A 15,877-nucleotide genomic window follows, 5' to 3' on the forward strand; every position below is an offset into this window, starting at 1 on the left:
AAACATGTTGTTAAACCAGATAATGCCATCTCCCCATTAAAGAGATCAGAGTGGTACAGGAGGCTGTAGGGGGAGTCACTTATCTGCTTCCTATAACAACTGAAAAAAAAAAAAAATCAACTGGTTATCAACATCTTATTTATCCAAACAATGTCATTTCCTGATGAAAAGGACCAGTATGTATATGTGAGAAAGAACATGAAGGGGGAGGCTACTGGGAGAGCCACTCACCTGCTTCCTGTAACAGCTGAAAAATACAACTGGTAATTTTATTTGAGATTGCAGCTTTTCCTTCAAGGTGATTCTTCCTGGCTGCATTTCCTGCTGTAATCTGGTCCTTGGACTGCAGGAGGACTTTTCCTGGACTATCCAACAATTCATAGACTTCTTTTGTTTTACCCTCATAGAGTTTTTTACCAATCTTCAGTACTGTGGAAATAAAACAGAAACATCAGATTTCAGGAAGTTTCGTAGAGAAGATAATTCAGAAGACTAAATTGTCTAGAACGATGAATCAGTGAACATAGCATAATTAAATAATTTTAATAAAAATGAACTCATCTGCATAGAACCTTACATTCTACAATTTTTAATGCATCATCATCACATTTCATTCATAAAATTTTGTGATGAATTTTAATTATGTAAATAATTATATAGATTAGGAAACTAAGTATCAAAAAGTAGAGGTCACACAGTTAAGAAAGAGCAGAGCCAGAAAAAACCCTGTCTTCCAATATCTAATGCTGTGTCATGCTCTTTTCACTATCAACCTGCCTCTCTCACAACAAAACTGAAGTAGAATTAGTTAAAATACATTAAAATTAATGCAACAACATGAGTAGTTTCATATATGTTCTCACAATACAATAACTAAACTAGCTTGCAGGTAAAAAAATGCTGTATTTTTCCCGTCTTCTGCTTTCCATGGCAGGCAAAATGGGAAAGTTCAGCCAGATGTTTCTTTTTTTTTCTTTTTTTGCGCGGTACACGGGCCTCTCACTGTTGTAGCCTCTCCCGTTGCGGAGCAACAGGCTCCGGACGCGCAGGCTCAGCAGCCATGGCTCACGGGCCCAGCTGCCCCACGGCATGTGGGATCTTCCCAGACCGGGGCACGAACCCGTGTCCCCTGCATCGGCAGGCGGACTCTCAACTGCTGAGCCACCAGGGAAGCCCCAGATGTGTTTCTTGATTTCAAGTTAATGTGCAAGAGGGGGCACCTCCACCCACTGAAGTTAGCCCATTTGGAAGAACCCCCCCATCCTTGATCCCCTCTCCTCACTAACAGCTATAGAAAACTGTGAGAAGTAACGACAAGAGAATCCAATTTTGATGCAGGTCATCACACCTAAAGAAAAGTAGACTTGGGTCATTAGAAAGAATGATTTCGATGAAGATCAGAGATAATAGACATTTAAGGACTTAAAATTTCCAAGAGGAGAAATCACCCCTCATTCTCCCCAAACATCGACTCATTCTCAGTGTCTGCAGTTTTTAGTGTCCATGTGCCAGGTACTAGGGATGTACCAGTAAACCGAGTTCCTGCTCTCAAGTGACTGGAGTCTGAGGGAAGCTGAAATTAAACATCATAATAAGTATAATGTGAGAAATACACAGACTATGGGATCACAGGTTCATAGCAGGATCACTTAACCTAACCTCTGATGTCTAGACGTCAAAGAAAGAAGTCTAGAACAAAGTGAGGATTAGGCTGAGATCTGAGGAATAGTCAAAATTTAGCTGGAAGACGGCAAGGGGTAGAGACTGGTGGTGAAAAAGACCAGGGGATGAAAGAGCACCTGGCAGAACTTCAGTATGTTTGGAGGACTGTGTGTGTACACTGCTGTTGGGGGTGAAGGGGTGGGGCATGGGATCAGGTAGCAGCTAAGGAGTAGAAAGGGAAGGCAGGAGATAAGCCTGAGGAATTGGGCAGGGATCACATCACCAGTTAATGAAGGTAACGATTAAACAAAACAATTACAATTCAGTTTAATAGTTGCCACTGCAGGGTACCTAATTCAGAGGATGAATTCCCATCCTTCCAAGAATGGAGTCCCAGCTCAGGGCTCCAAATTCAGATTTCTCTATTCCCTTCCTAGAACTCCAACTTTGTAACTGAATCTCTATATCCTCCTCTCAGGCTTCTAACATGCTCTTCCCTAGGCCTGAAACACTGTTTCCTTCCCTTCCATTTCACTAACTCACCCTTGGGGTCTCACAAGCCATGCTGACTGAGTTTACACTTTATCCTAGGAGCAACTATAAAGCTTTTAAGTACTTCAGTAAAATGACAGAGTTTCTATATTAGAAAGACCATTATGGCTGCTGTGTGGAGAATGAAATGAGGAAGGGGTGGGTGGAAGAAAACTAGAGACTGAGAGACCACTTACGATGCTGTGGCAGCAATCCAGGCAAGAAATGTCCTGGTCTAAAGAAAAAGCAGTTGGGTAAGACTCAAGATATTTAAAAGGTAAAAGTTTTTATAACAATTGACTCAATATGGGGGATAAAAGAAGGGAAAGTTAAGATGTTGCCTGGGTTAGATAATCTGTACCTACTGCTCCTCTCTCTCGATTTATTTGAAGTGGTATGTATGTATGTATGTATGTATTTACATATGGCCTTGCCGTGCAGCTTGTGGGATCTTAGTTCCCCAACCAGGGATCGAACCTGTGCCCCTTGCAATGGAAGCAAGGAGTCCTAACCACTGGCCCGCCAGGGAATTCCCTGAATTGGTATTTATTACTTAATTTTTAAACAGGGTAGGAATTTCAACTAATGGATAGAAATAACGTAACATCATAGGAGACATCTGCTATAAGTGCCAAAATGCCTGCTACAAATTCATAGATGAATTCAGAAGAGATTGATGAGGACTGAGAATAATTCATAGGGCTGACATTTAAGAGTATTGAAAAGTACAGAACTTCCACAAAGAGGTAAGAACATCTAGGACTGTGCTGTCCAATAAGGTAGTCACTAGCCACATGTGGCTATGAAATACTTGAAATGTGGCTACTCCAAATTGAAATGATGTAAGTTAAGCGTAAAATACACAGTGAATTTCAATATGAAAAAAAGGTTTGCAAAAATCACAATTTTTTATATTGATTACATGTTGAAATGATACTGCTTTGGATATATTGGGTTAAATAATATATATTAAAAACCAGTTCACCTGTTTCTTTTTACTTTTTAAAATGTGGCTACTAGAAAACAAAGTTACATAGAGTGTCACATTATATTTCTATTAGACAGCACTGTTCTAGAAGAAACAGCAAAAACAAACATAGAGAAGAGTAAACTTGGTGAATTAACCTGCCTGGAATGTAGGCTTAGGATTCATAAGAGAGAAAAACCTAAGTAAGGGTTGAAGAGGTAGGAAGGAAGCAGTATGCAGGATGTGAATGAAAAGTTCTTCAGAATGGATTTCAATAGCTTTCACATTGCCAGAGAACATTTTTGGGCAATGAAGTGCCATTTAGAAACCATAAAAGTGAAAATTTGGAATAATGAACCTGCCAAAAAAAAAATGCAAGATGGAAGGAAGTGGAAGAGCAAAGATTTTAGAGATCTGTCAGTTTAGAGGTATGGCAGGGAAAATTCTGGTCTAACGCATTGATTTTATGGAGTTGTTACTTGTTATCAGGACCATTTTGTTCAGTCTATAGTTTTTTACCTAAATTTAATTTTTCTATGTGGAAGAGAATGTAGTGACTGGCCAACACAAGGAATTTGGTTCACAGTAAGTATGGGGGATGGGGGAAAACGTTTTACAGTAAAAATAGCACAAACGATCTTTCCTGAGTATCCTAATCACGAGTGGCCAAAATGATTATATAAATATGGAATATAATAAGTGCAAAGCGAAGGAAGGAAACTTTTCCCTGGTGGTTTTGTAACTCTCCAAAGCCATCACTGGCATAAAAAGGCTAAAAACACACACAAAATCTGCACAGAAAATAGCAAATTTTTCAGAAGGTTCAATTATTAACTTTCTGGAATAGCAAGTTATTATTAGCCTAACAGGAGAAAGCAAGACTTTGGTTTCAAGAGTCAACACTAGATGCTCCTGCGATTGTTTTGCAATATCTACTGATGGCAAACGCGATTTCCAAGCACGTCTCCAACCCCTGGACATTTCTCTTCCTAATGACCCTTTGCGCCTTTCCCCCATCCCAGAAGCAGTTCTGGATGTTTCAGAAAGTTCGGAGGCCCGGGAGCGCTTTGTTTCCGACGCACCGCTCTGCAGCGCCTGGGCCACGTGCCCGCCAGCCCAGTGGCCTAGTGGGGCGGGTGCAGGGAGACCGGGTTCTGCCCGGGGAAGGCTGCCGTCGGGGCCGAGGAGCGCGCACGTGCCGGCGTGAACCCTCGAGCTCAAGGCAGAGGGGCAGGAAGACCGTGGATGGCAGGAGGTCCCAAGTCCTGGGGACGCCTGTTACTCACCCTCTGCTGTCGCCATTATCCGGAGTGGTCTGGAGGCAGCGGCAGCTCTAGGAAGAGAGGCAGTACTCTGGAAAAGAGGAGTGATCAGAGAGGTTCACGGGGCGGGGAAAGGAGACACGGCCCACAGACACGCCCCCGCTGGGGCCACGTAACCCAGAGTGCCCTCTCGCGTTCTCTTCGAGCACCACCGCGGTGACGGAACCTCGGGGGTCTCTGCGGATCGAGAGGAACTTGGACTCCGGGAGCCAGCACCTTCCGCAAGATTCCCGCCGCGCAGGCGCAGCGACGCGGACCGTACCCCGCCCTGCGCGGGCGCAGTTCCAGGAAAGAGGAAAAGTGGCGCGCACTGGCGGCCCCTCCCCACCCTACAGCAGCTCGCTGACTTGGCCCCCTCCCCCGCAGCGAGAGTGGCTCAGAGGTTGGAGCATACCAAGTAGTGACGGCCTTGGGGAAAGCATGTGGGGAGGGACATACAAAATTTACATCCTGTAAGACAGAAATGACGTTAACCCCGCTAGTCTCATCATCTCAGTCTTGGGTATTGGAAAATAACGGAGATTTCCACGTGCAGAAAAATGATCTTCCCCCAGGGCTCCGGTGGAGGGCTAGCTCCACCCCCACAGGGCCTTTGACTCCGCCCCTCAGCCGCGGAGCCTCTCCCTCCGTCCTCGGTCATTGGTGGGCCTGTAGGGGCGGGGCAGGGTGGCGGTGGCCGAGCTAATCACTCTCACTTAGGGAAAGCACGCGCCGCCGCAGTAGCGAGGGTCGAGCCGCTGGTTAGGAAGCGGCTGCAGCTGGCCCGAGCTTCTGAGGCTTACAGGCCGAACGAACAACTGGTTGGTGTTTAGACCCCTGCCGCAGCGGCGGGTCCCTCCACGTGCTTTCGGCGGCGACATGGAGCTGGAGGAGTTGGGGATCCGAGAGGAATGTGGCGTGTTCGGATGCATCGCCTCAGGAGAGTGGCCCACGCAGCTCGATGTGCCGCATGTGATCACTCTGGGACTCGTGGGGCTGCAGCACCGGTGAGCGACTGGGTGAGGGGTGGGGATGGCGGCGCGTGTGCTTCTCCATCTGCCCGAGCCGCTTCCCGCGGCCGGAGTTGGCGATCTCGCGGGCGCTTGAGGACCGGAGGCCGGATCTCTCTCTTACCTGGACGGGTACCTGCCTGTGGCGTCCACCGATTGCCAAGGAGTGCGCGGGGGCTACCTTGCCTCCCTGGATTTCAGCCTGTCCCCCGCAACTCTTCATGCTCTTTAGGGGTTCTCCCCTCTCTTCCGGTGTCGTGCACCCCTGCTTGGTCTGGCCAGTTTATAAGGCTCCGATTCGCTTGGACTAGCCCAGTCGGGATTCTTTCTTGACTGCTTGCGAGTTTTAATCTCCCAGAGCCTGGAGCTGTTCTTGTGATAGGCTTGTGTGGGGTGACTGCTGGTCCAGGACCTACAATACACCTTGAGGTTTCGCGCGGAGCCTGCAGCCACCACAAGCTTTTGTTTGCAAGGGCAGAGCTACTGGGCAGTTTGTGTATTTGAACGTAGGCATAGCTGTGGGAATTTAGGGATTCAAACCCGGGGAAGCTGAATTAGCTTGGTGTTCGAAAGGAACTACCGGTTCTAGATCTCATCTGAATTAACAGAAAATACCCCAATCGCAGGGAAGAGTGCCTCTGCAAAAAATTCATTGGTAAACGTTTTAGATAAGAATGAAGAGGTTGGTAGTAAGGAAATGCCAAAATAACTCCCCTCTTTAAAAGAGGGAGAGGAAAGTAGTTCCTGTCTGACAAGATACACATTGACTTTGAAAAACTGATAGATCCTTTGAGTTAAAAAATAACTGCTTCTGTGATCTTTCCACTTCCTACTAACTGAACTAACTGGAAGTTGATATAAACAATTTCCTTAAGAAATATAAACCTAAGTTTGGCATTATCACTGAAAGTATTACAAAGTTTCCATAAGGCAATACCTCAGCAACAACTTCTAGAACAGTTAAGGAACTTGGCAATAATGCTTATGGGCAGTATGAGAGCAATATGCATAAATGCATTACAAATGATTAGCTTTCCCTCACCAAACTTAAATTAGAAGTAGTCTCAGCTTTTTTCAGGGTCCTGAATACTTGAGTTTGAGTTTCACATCTTGTGTACTCCCTGTTTACTAAGAGCTGAGAGTAACTTAGAATCTGGGATGAATCAAAAAGAATATTTCTAGTTTGACTTACTCTAATCTTGGATAATTGTGGGTTAACCATGATAGAAATCTTATTTTAAAATACATTTACATTATTGAGAGGATTATATATAATCCAAGGAAAAACTAAAAGCTATTCGTATGGTAGTCCAGAGCAACATTAGTTTATAACATTCTTCGGAGAAGTTATTGTGGATAATCTGTTATGGGAAGAGGTATAAAAAACAAGGGATCTTTAGAATTGCCTGGTGGTCTGTGAGAAAGAAATGAACTGACCTTGAATTTTTTTTTTAACTATTTATTTTTTAGCTAAAATAACTCAGAAAGTTCATCCCAAGATCTCCTCTTTAAATGTGTGTGTAAAGAAGAGGGGGGTGATTTTTTTTTTTTTAATGAATAACTTCATTCCTAACTACATGCACTTTTCTGCAGTGACTTTTAAGTGAAAGAATTATGAGATTAGATAATACAAGGTAAGGGCAATAAAAATGTGATTACTACATGATGGTAGAGAAAATTAAATGGATTCTATCAGGCTGCTTATTTGATGGAGCAAGTATTTGTTAAACTGTAGTGTTGAAAATTGACCTTGTGATATTTTCAATAATAGTGGCAAAAAAACCCAGTAGCTTCTGGGGGAGAAAGATGTTAATGGAAAACTATTTACATTTTCCTTGTGTAGGCATAGAATCATTAAGGTTCATTGAGAGGGCTGGTTCTTGCCCATAATCCTATCCAATTCAAAATTTTAAATTAGCAAAAGTCCTCACCCTTTAGGGAAACTGATTCTGATTCTAAGAATATGAAACTTCTTTATGCCTAGAAGATAAAATCTTCTGCTTCTCTAAGCTCGTAAGTAGGGGTCGAAGGTTAAGAAATAATGTTTTTAATGGAATGGTTAAACAACAAGGTCTTACTGTATAGCACAGGGAACTATATTCCATATCCTGTGGTACCAATAATGGAAAAGAATATGAAAAAGAATGTATGTATATGTATAACTGAATCACTTTGCTGTACAGCAGAAGTTAACCCAACATTGTAAATCAACTATACTTCAATAAAATAAACTAACAAAAAATGTTTTTATATGGCATTGAATCAAGGAATGTCAAAATTAGAAGCCTAGATAGGTTGTTATATTTTAATATAGAGTTAGTTATATACAGTGTACACTGGCAAGTGGTGGTTTGTTGCAGAAGGCTCTATCTACCTCCTCACCTTCCTCCACTCAATGGCTAGTTTTAAAACAACAGCAACAAGATTCAATTGATTTTTCCCCCCATTTTTGATGAAGGGATTTATCCCTTACACGTTTTCTTCCTAAGACATGGAATCTAGAAGGTGAAATTTCTATCACTTTTGCATTGTATTTGGTTCTGTTTTTGTCTTAGGCATAGACATTAAGTGTCAGGGATAACAGAACACCTGAAAGTTGTAATGTTATGTATTTTATATATAAAAACAAATGGAGTATCAATTACAAGACAGTCATGTACTGGATGCTTAATTCAGATGGGTTCGTCCAGAAGTACTTCTTTTTAGTAGTCTGGCTATTTGCAGATTTATACCATAGCTCTACTTTCTGTCAGGGGGACTTTTCAATGTTAAACTAACTAGTTGTCCTCTTCAGCTGTAAAACTGTGTGTGCATGCTTGTTCATGCCAGATTCATATAATCACCAAGTGCTTTTTCAGCCCTAAATATATTAGTTCAGTGGTTTGCACAATTCTGGACAAATCACACACCCCCTCACAGATCAGAAATCTTTAAACCACAGTCACATTTTACGGAGACTAGAATGACATGGACATATTTGAAGGTTCCATAAAAGGAATTATTAAAATTTCATAGATTTATCCCATGAATCAACTGGTTAGCCTTTCCTTGGTTAGTTAGGAGATGAAAATGCCTTTCAGTGAATTATCATTTCCCTGGGTTAGGAATTGAACCCTACAACTGATAAACATTTTCATACTTTTTCTAAAAATTTATGACATTTACCTGATGAAGTTGGGTCACGTAGGGGGTCTCCTGACAGCAAAAACATTCTGTACAATCTTTTGGTTCTGTTGTTCTTTGAGGAAACTGATTTGCAGTCATCTCAGGAGCAGTTTTCTTAAGAGATACTGCCGCTGGTTCTGCAAACAGAGTATATAACGTATCAGTAGAAAGGCACTTGCGAGATAGAGAGATGCACTCAGACCAACCTGGGGAATTAGTTACCAGTTATCTTCATTTAGTTTGTTGGAGAACACAGGAGTAGGTTATCAGAGAACTTGCTTTGAGTTGCATATTAAGCCTGGAGTTAACTTTTTTGATTTTTACCTCTCAGAAATAATGACCAAACATGTTACATTCCTATAGTGTTTTACACTCCCTTAGTTGGAAAAGTGACTTATCCCCAAAAGGGTCCTAAAGTACTACTGCTTTGTCATTCTGGTGAGTATTAGGAACAGCCTGTTTAAATAAGACTTGAAATCTAGTCCCAAGTTTGCTAGTAACAGTTTGATCTTGGTCAAGTCTCCTTAATTTCTGAGTCTGGTTTCTTACCTGTTGGGTGAGACTTATGTATTTTAAAGGTCCAGTGCACAAATTCAGTGTATTGGGAATGATACTTTTGTGTGGTTAATCCTTAGCAGTTTCCCTTTTCAATAGCATATCCATTAAAGGGCATTAAGAGAAGGCAAACATGGGGCAACTCGTCTGATTTGTAATTTATGTCAAAAAATGGAGAATAAAATCTTCAGCTCACTTGAGGTACAAGCATTGTTGGCAGGGCTGGGGGGCAGTGGATTCCTGCTATTCTCTAATACTTTATTCAAAAAATATTTGCTGAGCTCTTCCTGTGTGTATGCAAGGCACTAGGAATACTGTACTACACAGGGCTGATGTGGTCCCTGCCCCTCACAGAGAGGCAATGGAGCAACAGCACAGACTTCTTTATGCCTCCATTTCCTCCTCTGTAAATTGGGGGTGATGATAACACCTATACCTCATAGGGTTGTAGTAGGGATTAAATGCGTTAATATATAAAGTGCTTAGAACAGTGCCTGGATATATGCATACCCAGTGACCCTGCATCCCACTCTCGGGTGTATACTCCACAGAGACGCATACATATGTTTATTGGGAGACATGCACAAGAATTTTTATAGCAGTATTATTCATAGTAGCCCCAATTTGGAAACATTGGATAAAGAAGGTAGTGCAATGTATGTTCCTATAATGGAAAATTCTACGGCAATAAAAAAGAACAAACTCCTGCTACAAGTAAAATCATGGATGAATGTCACAAACAATGTTGTGTAAAAGAAGCTTGACAGGGCTTCCCTGGTGGCGCAGTGGTTGAGAGTCCGCCTGCCGATGCAGGGGACACGGGTTCGTGCCCCGGTCCGGGAAGATCCCACATGACACGGAGCGGCTGGGCCCATGAGCCATGGCCGCTGAGCCTGCGCATCCGGAGCCTGTGCTCCGCAACGGGAGAGGCCACAACAGTGAGAGGCCCGCGTACCGCAAAAAAAAAAAAAAAAAAAAAAAAAAAAAAAGAAGCTTGACATTAAAAAATACATACTAAAGAAAAAACATACTGTATGATTCTAAAACTAATCTGTGGTGATAGAAGTCAGAATATTGATAACCGTTATGGGAGCTAAGAGGATGATTAATGATGAAGGGGGGCCTCTAGGGTGCTGGTAATGTTTTATATCTTGACTTGAGTAGTAGTTCCATAGATGTCTTCACTTTGTAAAAACTGAGCTCTTTAACTATTTATGTGAACTCAAAACAATTCGTTAAATTATAAATCTATATGCTAAAGTTGGATCATCTTAGAGATCCAGAGAGATGCAGTCATTTGCTCCGTGTTGAATTTTTCAGGTAAAGGGAGACTAGAACTCAGGTTTTCTGAGTCTCAGACCAGTGCTTTTTCTTATATTCTCCGTTTTTCTTCTCTATGCTATACTATATTATGTTACCTTTTCTGATACTTATAATGGGTCAGTTTGGAATTACAGCTCCATAATTAGCTGGCTTCTGCGTTTGGCTTATTTGTAGAATTATCAATACTAAAATGTCACAGCCATTGCTGGCTACCTTTGGAGAAAACCAAAATTCAGAACTTACTAGTTTGTGGGGGGTTTTCCTTTTACATCCTAGTCTTCTAATAGCAATCACTGAAAAGTGTAATTTAAAGGCTCATGATAAATGCATAGCTGTGCAGAAATTTCTGATCTGGGAAAGTTTCTGTTTACTTTCTTACTTTCACTCTTAATAAGCTATGAAAGAAATCATTTTTCAGCATTTTTTGCTCTCACACAACTCAAACAATATAGTCTAATTTGTCAAGGACAGGAATAAACATCTCTGATCAGGAAAAAGCTACAGAAGTTTTTCTCAGTGTGGAAAAAGGTGGCATTTCTCAGACTCTTACCGTCTTCATGTGCTTTTCTCTTGATTCTCAAAGTTCTTGGGTTTTTGGTATGACTTTCAAATAATTCTTAAATGAGAACATAGGAGAAGAATCATTATATGACATCGTCTGAAATACATTAGTCTTCAAGCATTCAAATACACTAAAGTTAGAACATTTAAGCAGTTGGACAGATGAAGAATGAGTTTAAGAATTAGGAATATTTTGGTACAAGATTTGAAATTCTTGACTTATATTAGGTATGTGATTTATAATAATTTAGGGGGTCATTTGAACATAAAATAGTGTTAGGAATTTACTATTGAAGAATATCTTGCTAAGTTAAATGCAAAGAGGAAAGTTTATAGTATTTTCATTTTGAAAGGGTCACTTCCAAGGTTACCATGTTTCCATTTGGCAGTTCTGAGAGATGGTTGTCTTAGGAGGCCATCAACTTCTTCATAAAATCTCATTTTTCCTTGAGGGTTGCCAGTTTTCTTTTGTAAAACTCTGTATTCATATTTTAAATTTTTGTATTTGGTACGACATTGTTTCCAGTCTCTGTCTATTCCAAACTGCATTAGTCTTCTGGCAATTTCCTCAAATATTTCTTTGTTTCTTGTGGCCCCTTCAAGCATTTGCTTAATTTTTTCGTCAGACCATATGTTTATAAAGTACTCTGACCTCATTGTCACACCAGTGTTTTCCAGCCTCTGTGTTGCTCACTGTTATAATCTGTAAATGACTTTTAGCATCTTCTAAAGGAATATGATTACCTATGAATCGACATGAGTTACAATTATTCAAACTTTTAGATACATCCTGTATTTGAATATCATTCATTTAAAACAACCTGGATTGATGTAAAGCACTGAGAATTTCAGTATAAGGATCATCTTTTTTCATATATTCATATGCAAACAAAATATTTTTTAAATTATAAGGCAGACTAATCCCCAATATTAGTGAGAATATTAGCTGCTTTTCATCAATAGGTATTCTTCATTGGATATTTATGAATATGGAGAGTCTCTGTATTTACAGATTTTTTTTAGTAAGAAGTGGGAATAGGGACTTCCCTGGTGGGGCAGTGGTTAAGAATCTGCCTGCAGGGTACACGGGGTCGAGCCCTGGTCTGGGAAGATCCAACGTGCCGCGGAGCAACTAAGCCCGTGCGCCACAACTACTGAGCCTGCATTCTACAGCCCGCGAGCCACAACTACTGAAGGCCGCGCACCTAGAGCCCGTGCTCCGCAACAAGAGAAGCCACCGCGATGAGAAGCCTGCACAGCACAACGGAGAGTAGCCACGGCTCGCCGCAACTAGAGAAAGCCCGTGCGCAGCAACGAAGACCCAACGCAGCCAAAAATTAAATTAATTACTTAATTAACTTAAAAAAAGAAGTGCGAATAGACATTTTCTTTACTCCCTACCATATTCTCTACCAACTCAGGTATAATGAGGCATTTGGGATAATACATAATAGAGATCTTCCCTGTAACTATTTAAACTGGTATATATTAGATTTTCAGTATCAAAAGAACATTTAAAATTCAACAATGTATATGCTGTACCTGACCCAGTGATACTGTGCAGTGCTGTGGGGCCGCCCACCTCTTCTGAGGCAGTACTTACAGTGTCTTCCTCTGTCAGAAAACAAACAGTAGCAATTTAAATTTGTTGTTCACAGAACCCCAATCTACTTTTGCAATTGAAGATTGTGCTGAAAAAGTGGTAAGACTGGATCCCAGCATCAAAACTGTAACCTCAAAGCCAGGAACATCTGCCATCTGTAACCAAGCTTTGAGATGCCCTTATAGGATTCACCACCAACACCAAAACGTTGGAAGTATTCTGCCTTAAAAGTCTCGAGGCGGTATGCTCTGTTTGGGAGTATGAAAGTGCTTTGTGATCCAATTTGGTAACGTCTTTCACTGTTACATTTTAATGCCTGCCAGAGTCCTCTTACGTATCTTTTTTCATTTGATCCTCATTTTAACTGAGAATGATCCTTATTGCAATACATATAAAGGAATGAAAGACTCATAAGATTTTAAGTGGTTTTAGCAGTTTTCACATTCAGATGTTAACAGCAGATAAGTGATAAATATTTTAAGGAACTTAAAATGCTTAGCCCGGTAAATATAACAGGGATTTATTCTAGTGGACCAGTATGTGTTTAGGATGTTTACAAGTCAGATGTTTGTAATTTGGGGACAGCTCCTCATATGGGTATGTTGGATTGCTATGTTGAAGTACAGCAATGCTGTGACAGTCTTCTTTTATCCCAGCTGTACTTTCCTATACACTGGGACATTTAAAAAGAAAATCTATATTACTATGATTATGTGTCTAGTTGCTTGCAATGATTATTGTAAAATTAGACAAAGATTTGTATTAGTAGATCTGCAAGGCAAAAATGTAGTTAAGAGGGCAGTAAGCATATGCAGCAATGGGTACGTGGAGATTTTATAAACCGTAATATTCTTGTTACTTCAAGGATACTGACTGGTACAATCTGCCACTATGATTCTGATTTCCCAGATCTTATTTGTACTCATTTGTGAATGTGTGCATGTGCACTTGCAGTGTGTATTAACTTCTATAATAATTTTATCACCTTTGTAGGTTTGTGTCTTTACTATCAAGGTCAAGATACTCAACAGTTTCATCAAAAGGTTGCCCTTTTATAACTACACCTACCACCTCCTTCCTTGCCCAAACCCTTCCCCTACCCTTGCCCCAGTGGTTACTTTTGGAGATCCCAAGTCCACGGTAAACTTTGAGCTCAAATCTCATTTCAGCAAAACATGAATTTATACTTAAGTGAACATTTTACTTAAGTGACTAAAACTGTCAGTTCCTAGGCTGAGGCACATGTTCTATTCCGGGAAATAACATTTACAAAGATTAGGTATGATGGAGAAATTTTGAGTAATTAGTTCTAGACAGTAAAATGTCAATGTGGGGGGGGGGAGGGAGGAATCCCTAAATTTAGTATCTTTTAAGGAAAGAGGAGCATTTAGTTTCTGTTATGTCCACCCCAACTGTGTGTACGGCAATTGAGTTCTGACACTAACTGCCCAGAATTAGCATCAGACTCTGCAGTTTTAAGGACTCAAATCTTCCACAAGACTGCCTTTACTTCACATGCCGGCCACACTTCTGGCTGCCTGGCTATAAATTCAGGGGGGGTGCCATGACCTCCTCAGGTTCAATAAATTTGCTAGAACGACTCTTGAACTTAGGAAAGTGCTATACTTAGGATTACAGTTTTATCGTAAAAGAACTCAGGAACAGCCAAATCAAGAGGCATGTAGGGCAAGACTGAGCCAGTCCAGGATGCAGGATGTGTCACCCTCCCAGCGTATCAATGTGTTCATCCAAGAAGCTCACCTGAGTCAGAGTTTTCATCCACATGATTGATTTATGGCCTGACCTACCTCCTGGAGGTCAGGCTGGGCCAAAATTCCAACTCTCATCACAAGGGTGGTTTTTCTGGTGACCATCCTGAAGCTACCTAGAAACCCACCCTGGATCACCTCATTAGAATTTAAAACAAAAACAACAAAAAAACCCCAAACACTTCTACCACTGGAAATTCCAAAGGTTTTTGAAACTCCGTGCTATGAACTAGGGGCAAAGACCAGACATAAGCTTTATTTTGTCACAGCTTTTTAAAAGTTTATTAAAGTATAAACAGTAAGAATTAGAAAAATGACACCTTTTTATAAGTTGCCTGTGTTTAAATTTATCAGCTTACCTACGTCTTAGCTTTTTTTATATACTTATAATTTTTTAAAAGTGCTTAACACTGTTTCATATGACTGAAGTACATTAGAGTATATAATAATTTTACTGCTAAGTTTATCCAAATTGTATACAAAATATACAGAAGTGTTTAAATATTCCATTTTAAAGAAAACTAGACTATTCTTCAGTCTGTTAAAAGAAATAAATGAATTGGAGAAAACAAAATGCTTGGCATGCCTTCTGAGATACTATCAATAGATACTTTAATGCCCTCTGCTGGCCATCACATTGCTAATTTTTGTGAAATTGCCAAGCTAGTGAATATTTTAATTTTGGAAATACGTTTTACTACAGCCAAAAGGAAAATAGTTTTAAGATTATTCTTAAAAGAACCATGTAGTCTTTCACATGTGAATTTTAGGCTGACGATAAGAGTGGCCTCTAATAGGATATATGTGCTGGTCTCTACCCCTCTGAGTTGATCTACCTGTGACTGTCCTATACTAGAAAGCAGTGACTTTGGCCAGAATGCCAAGGTATTGAGGTATTCTACCTCATTTAAATAGCAACTGATACGGAGATTCATTAAGGCAATTTAATTTCTCCATATTCAGAAAAGACAGGTAGCTAGCTGATAAGATTGTCAAACACAAATTTCCCTTCAGACAACCAGTCCTTTCTCCCGCGGTAGCTTTCTGATTCCTTTTCTCCTCTATTGCCTATGCTCAGACCGGGAGAAAAATAAATTTATTTTAGATCCAAAGAAGTAGTCATTCCGTTTTCATGGGCCATTTCTTTTTTCTTAGGCATAGCCTAAGAGTTCTATGATTCTTCCCAGTGATTGATTAACTTCTTCATATTTCGTTGGTCATACATTTTTTAAGTGATAATTTGCTGGAAGTAGCTGATTTTTCTACCCCAAGTGGAATCAAATTGGATTTTATGTATTACTGTCTTCAGCCGTCTGCTGGTATTACTCTCTAAAACCATGACAACCCGGCTGTGCTTGATGATCTTCTCTAAAAATACAGGTGCCTGAATCCACTCTACAACACACACTAAACCAAAATCTCCAGGAGTT

The 15,877-nt window shown here is 40.7% G+C and overlaps 2 protein-coding genes across 3 annotated transcripts in view; one reads left to right on the forward strand and one right to left on the reverse strand.

Annotated features, from left to right (window-relative positions):
* PAICS (phosphoribosylaminoimidazole carboxylase and phosphoribosylaminoimidazolesuccinocarboxamide synthase) overlaps positions 1–15,877 on the reverse strand; it is a 48,965-nt gene that overhangs the window by 23,192 nt on the left and 9,896 nt on the right. For both annotated transcript variants that reach the window (XM_065877420.1, XM_065877419.1), the window contains 4 exons: positions 11,065–11,130; positions 8,637–8,773; positions 4,447–4,513; positions 232–429 (listed from right to left, as the gene is read on the reverse strand). In XM_065877420.1, the coding sequence (XP_065733492.1) occupies positions 232–429; positions 4,447–4,513; positions 8,637–8,773; positions 11,065–11,130 (468 nt within the window). The remainder of the gene's footprint in view (positions 1–231; positions 430–4,446; positions 4,514–8,636; positions 8,774–11,064; positions 11,131–15,877) is intronic.
* PPAT (phosphoribosyl pyrophosphate amidotransferase) overlaps positions 5,341–15,877 on the forward strand; it is a 34,309-nt gene continuing 23,772 nt past the window's right edge. The window contains exon 1 of the mRNA XM_065877421.1: positions 5,341–5,468. Coding sequence (XP_065733493.1) covers positions 5,341–5,468 — 128 coding nt within the window. The remainder of the gene's footprint in view (positions 5,469–15,877) is intronic.

Source organism: Phocoena phocoena, chromosome 5, assembly GCF_963924675.1.
Source record: "Phocoena phocoena chromosome 5, mPhoPho1.1, whole genome shotgun sequence".
In the NCBI taxonomy this organism is placed as follows: Eukaryota; Metazoa; Chordata; class Mammalia; order Artiodactyla; family Phocoenidae; genus Phocoena; species Phocoena phocoena.